Genomic DNA, 6,143 nt, shown 5'->3' on the forward strand with positions numbered 1-6,143 from the left:
CAATGAATGGGTCTGTAATTTCTGATTTTTACGGTCGTGGGCATAAAGCCTAATCCCAACATTGGTCTGATATAAATCCCACTATTGTTTAGTTTGTTTGTGATCACACTTTGTACCTAAGTTTAGACTTGTGCCTATTTTTATTTAGATTTAGAACAACATTGTTATTTTCTTTGTCTCTTATTTTTAAAAAAAATTTCTCCAGGTATTTGCCTCCGGAGTGCTTTGTGGTTGGCAAAGAACCCCCAAAAATCTCCAACAAAGTGGATGTGTGGTCTGTAGGAGTAATATTCTACCAGTGTCTGTATGGGCGTAAGGTAATTTTGACCTGAAATCGGGTAAATGTTGTCTACAGGTTTTTACTTTTCTGTACTCCTTGCATTAGTCAATATACTTTAACCCTTAACCACACAGCTATTTTGCTCCTTAAGGACCCAGCAAATTTCTTTAGTAATTTTTTTGTTTGCTAAATGCGTTGTCTCTTTTAATGGCACATGGGGTAGATATATTGTCTTGAAAAACTTTTATTTTTATTTAATTTTCTAACTTTTTGGGTGGGTTGGGAAAAAAATATCAATTTAGTCATTTGGTTTTTTTGGTTTTATTTTTACCACATTCACCATTCTGTATAAATCACATGTTAACTCTTATGTGGATCAATCTGAATATCGTAATACCAAATATATAGTTTTTAATGTTTTGCGCAATAAAAACACTTTAAATAAATACTTTGAAAAATAAATCATGAGGGTTTTTTTTTGTTTGTTTTTTGTCCCACTAGGGGATTTGCTTATTATTTGACCGCTTACGCAATACACTGCACTTCTGTATTGCCGTCTGTTATGCCTGTCCGTGTAAGACTGCTAGGTCTATACACATGGCTGACCTGCAGTCCCTCTTAATTCCTCTACCTGGGTATAACCTCTTAGATGCCGCATTCGCTATTGCCGGTGGCATATAAGGGGTTGGACTTCGGGACTGGACTGTTTTCTGATCCCGAACATTATTTGGCTCCTGTGCCCACACTATCCCTGCTCGGTACATTTATGGCACTTCCATCACCATAAGTGCAGCGCGCATGGCACCAAGGAGTTAATTCTAATATGACAAAAAAAAATCTTTAAAAATGACAAAAGCAACTAACAAAAATACGCTTATTTTTTTTAATAGCCATTCGGTCACAATCAGTCTCAACAAGACATATTACAAGAGAACACCATCCTGAAAGCCACAGAGGTTCAATTTCCTCCAAAGCCAGTTGTGACCCCAGAAGCCAAGGTACTATAACCTGTGCAGCTACATTTTGTGTGTGTAAAATTGGTGCAGACTTTTTGAAAAATATATTTTGCCCATTCTGTCCTTCACAGGCTTTTATCCGTCGTTGCCTTGCCTATAGGAAGGAAGATCGGATAGATGTCCATCAGCTGGCCTCTGACCCCTATCTACTGCCACACATCCGTAAGTCAGTCTCGACCAGTAGCCCAGCCACTGCTGCAATAGCCTCAACGTCTGGTTCTTCAAACAACAGCTTGTCAAACTGAGAAGGCAAGAATGAGACTTGAGAGGTGGCACCTTGCGCCGTTACAATGGTAAAGCTGGCAGAGCAGTACTTCGGCTGCTCTGGAATACTTCTCTTCCTTTAGATGGAGAGTAGTGATTTCTCCATGGAACATTTCAATTTCTGGCTTATTAGAGCCACAAATCGCTCAATTTGATGCAGTCTTTGGGAAGAATCAGTGCCCATGCTGGGTGAGAGACTGAAACTTTTTGGCAAGGACCTCTTGCATATGTCAAGACTGTAGACTTGGACGATAAACCCTTCCCCCCCCCCCCCCACCCCACTCCATGGACTTCTGGATCCTCTATACAGCTGACTTCCGTTGCATACACGGAATTGACTTTTTACTGAATACATTTTCAGAAGTGGGAACCCAGTGAACTGTACTTTCCCCTCGTCGATATTTAAAACTGTTCTGTTTTCCCTTTTCATCCATTTTATTAAACACTCAAGAAAATAGGCAGAAAGGTAACCAAATCCTACGGCCTTCTTTCTCCTTCGTTATAAATAAGAATTGAAGAGCCTATTCCCGGCAGTTAGGCATTTTAACCTCCCCATTGAAGTGGACCCATCACTTGCACATGCCTAGACATCCATTTTATCAACAAAACCTTTTACTGTCAAGCCGTTAAGAAGTTGGGGGTATCACTCATTCCACTCATTTGCTTTATTGATAGAAAATCGAGTCGCCAACTCAGTGGGTGCTTGCAATATGTGCAGATGTTGAGCCCTCTCTAAAGGGTTAATCTGGCAGATATCATAGTTTTTATTAAAGTGAAATCCATATTACTAGTTTAAATTCAGTCTTTCCTATCAAGTGATGACTTTTTCGCAGAATTCCTTTTCTTTTTAAGGGTGTTAAAGGGGTAGTCCGAGCGTTAAATATAACTAGCAGCAGAAAATGTTAAAAATAATAAAAAAACAAACGGAACTTGCCTGTTAAATCCATTACCGCTCCAGCGCCGATTCTCCAGTGGTCCCGACCATCTTTGTTTATTTTCCAGGAGCAATGACATGCTGTATCACCATGTGACCGCTGCAGCCACTTACCTAAGCGCCCACGTCACATACATGCTAGCATCACTGCTGAGGCCAGTTATTGGCTGAAGCGGTCGCTTTCCGGTACGGCACGTCATCACTAATTTATTTTGTTTTAAAGTTGACAACACTTTTTTAATACTTGTTTAGTGCGTTTGTGTCTATTATGGCAAGCTGTGATCTCGGGAGAGACACGGTCAGCATCTAGTGGTGCTTTGGTCAGTGATTGCCAATTTACCACGGATAAGCAGTCCGTTTTAGAAAATTGTTTTTTCTTTTCTGGTGATATTGCACCTTCTTTGGGGTTCGTAATGTAACATCTGAAGCCCAGAGGAGTTGCTCTTCCCTCCGTTACACAACATTATCTATAGACCATTTGAAAAGGAGATGATTCACTTAAAATCCAATTATACTCGGCTCGGGTGATCCTTTTACTTTTTTTTTTTTTTTTTTTACGTACTGATGATCACATTATGCTGGTGTGTACTGTGCCTGTTTACACCTTTTTGTAGAATGCCGTTTTTTGGCATATACACTTCAACTTGGAGATTTGTGTGTGAGATTTAAAGCAAAAATATGTCCTTTTGTATTTGTTATTTGTCTCTTAGAAACCAAATGATTATAGATGCCTTAGTAATAACTCATCATATGTTTTATGTTTATATCGAGTTACAAAATGGCAACTGATATTTAGAGGGCCATGAGTGCAGCAAACTTTGCCAGATCTAGCACTAACTGTTGTCCACAAGAACTGAGATGTAATTTTGCTGGAGAGATGAAACAACCCGCCGTTTTGTAATTGCCAGACAATTGTTATGTAAAGGTTCCTTAAAGGGGTTGTGCGAGATTTAATGACTTTGTGTTAATGCTTGCAATTTATAAATGTAAATCCATTTGTAATATACTGACGTTTTCCAAAGTGGCCCCGTTTCCAGATCCTGCCGTGGGGAGCTTGACGGGTGACGTCACTCTCTGCACTGGCTCTGGCCGCTTTGTTGATCTTGAATTCTTTGCTGGGTATATGACACGTCACTTGTGGCGGTGTATATGTCGACTTGTTCTGCTTCACAGCCCGTAACACGCAGGCGCTGTTCTCGCTGTCCCTGCTGTTCTCGCTGTCCCTGCTGTTCTCGCTGTCCCTGCTGTTCTCGCTGTCCCTGCTGTTCTCGCTGTTCTCGCTGTCCCTGCTGTTCTCGCTGTCCCTGCTGTTCTCGCTGTCCCTGCTGTTCTCGCGGTCCCTGCTGTTCTCGCGGTCCCTGCTGTTCTCGCGGTCCCTGCTGTTCTCGAGATAACAGCAGGGGCCGCGCATGCACATTACAACAGAACAAGCCAATATACACCACGTCACAAGTGACGTGTCGTATACCCGGAAAATAATTGAAGATCAACAAAGCAGCAGAGCCAGTGCAGAGAGTGACGTCACCCGTCGAGTTCCCCACGGCAAGATCTGGAATCGGGGCTACTTTGGAAAACGTAAGTATATTACAAATGTATTTACAATTATAAATTACAAGCATTAACACAAAGTCATTAAATCTCGGACAACCCCTTTAACCATCTGAGTGACATTGCAGCATCATCTGCTGCATTGTCCGTCTGATAGGCCATAATGGCTACACGTGGCATGTGAAGCCAATGTATTTCTTTTGATATAGATGCTTTTGCTTCTCATACAATGCCTATAGCTTTTCCAGACACAGAAGGGATAGCTTTCCATACCGCGTGAATGTTTACGGTATAGCTCTTCCATTGTTTGGGTTTGTTTTTAGTTAAACATCAAGGGTATGTACAGATGTTGCAGATTTTCTGTTCAGTTTCGGCACTGAAAGCCTGGAGCAATTTACCATAAAATGCATGCTGTGTTTTGAGACCCCATTTACGCTTAGCAGAACAAATCTGTGCAGAATTCATGGCTTGCCGCAGATTTTAAATTACATGCCAATCTCGCCATGGCTTTTGCCGTACCTCGAGCCCTGAGTTGTACAGAGCCGTAACATGGCACCCATAGACTTCAGTGGATCTCCATTTCAGCTCTGCGTTAGGCCAAAATAAATAAAATAAATTAAAGATGTGGCATGCATTATTGGATGCTGTATTACAGCCTTTCTCTCCTAGAATGAACACTTCGAGGAGAGAATAAACCCGTAATACAGAGTCGTACAGAGCACCATACGGAGGTGCGCAGAATGCCTACTCTGTGGTACGCAGCTGCAGGGATTCTGTGTTCCTCCTGCACACCGCTCTGCTTTTCCTAATCTGAGATAAAGCCACCATCATGTTCATTTTAACTTGCCAAGATAAGATAATGTTGACTTTTTTTTTGTCTATAGATGTGTGGGAGCGTTCACCCTGTATGTTTTATGTAATTAGTATATACAAGGGTTCACTGGATGCATCAAATTTTTACGAACATCCGACCTAGATTTTATATATATACACACGCACACATACACTCTTTCTATTTTGTGACATCTCTTTTGGTTTGGTTTTCATTAGTGCAGTTGCACATGACCGAATGCCACTCGGGCCGTTTTTCACGCCATCCGAGTGGCACCCAATAGTTTACAAAGACCCATTCACTTTAGTGGGTGAATCAGATCCTTGAAAACTGACCCGATTCTCCGATCCGTGGAAAGATAGGACATGTCCTATCTTTCCACGGATCATTGACGGGACCCGGCACACTGTCGTGTGCATGAGGCATAAAATAGGATTTAAACGGCTTCCTGGAGTTGAACATTGGTTGTAAAAAAAATAAATTGAAAAAAAAAAAAAAATGAAAAGGAAGCCAGCGACTCAATATAATCCCGCTAGGAATTTAGGAGCCAATACACGACAATAAGGGAGTGCCTATCTAGAAAACGTTAAATTTAGTATACTGCAATTCTTCATGGTAATTCTATTTCCTGCGTGGTCGTGGTGGTTTCCTTTTTGTTGCTTTTTTAACATCTTTAAATCTCTCTCCCTATTTTCATTCCTCCTAAAGGAAAAATCACTTGCGGCGAGTGTAAATGTAATAAAATCACCAGAAAGTCATTCACAGAATGCAGCAAACTGTACATGTCTTCTCCCCCTGTCATTCTTTCTTCCAAATGATTAGTTTCTGATAATATGGGTTTCACTTTGCTCTAGGAATAATTCTAATAAAATACTGTTTGTTTTTTTATTTTTATTTTTTGTTCATTTTGACTTGAAGGACAAAATGTATTCATAACTGAAAGTCTAGGATGAAACATCCAAGAATTAAAAAAAGAAAAAAATACTGATATTAAAAGACATTTGAAAGTTTAATGCTTTTTATTTTGTTTTGGCTTTTTTATGGTGTATGGTACAAATGTTGTTTTTTTTTTCTACTTTGCTTAACTTGAACTGATTTTCATCCAGTTTCACACAGATCGTGATCTGCTCTGTGACCAAGTCTAGAATGTGCAATATGAATATTAGCTGCTTTACATATTTAGTGGAGTTTAGTAGATTTTCCACCCTACAGGACCCACGTAAAAAATTTATTTCATATCATTTTTTACTATTGAGTGAAGTTTGAATG

General features: G+C 40.2%; 1 protein-coding gene across 3 annotated transcripts in view; it reads left to right on the top strand.

The window, feature by feature from the left end:
- The window catches only part of TLK2 (tousled like kinase 2), a 41,479-nt gene extending 38,416 nt beyond the window's left edge, over nt 1-3,063 (top strand). For all 3 annotated transcript variants that reach the window (XM_075846418.1, XM_075846420.1, XM_075846419.1), the window contains 3 exons: nt 206-317; nt 1,171-1,278; nt 1,368-3,063. In XM_075846418.1, coding sequence (XP_075702533.1) covers nt 206-317; nt 1,171-1,278; nt 1,368-1,541 — 394 coding nt within the window. In that variant the 3' untranslated portion in view covers nt 1,542-3,063. The remainder of the gene's footprint in view (nt 1-205; nt 318-1,170; nt 1,279-1,367) is intronic.
- Nucleotides 3,064-6,143: the final 3,080 nt, after the last annotated feature.

The sequence above is a fragment of the Rhinoderma darwinii genome, chromosome 13, assembly GCF_050947455.1.
Source record: "Rhinoderma darwinii isolate aRhiDar2 chromosome 13, aRhiDar2.hap1, whole genome shotgun sequence".
In the NCBI taxonomy this organism is placed as follows: Eukaryota; Metazoa; Chordata; class Amphibia; order Anura; family Rhinodermatidae; genus Rhinoderma; species Rhinoderma darwinii.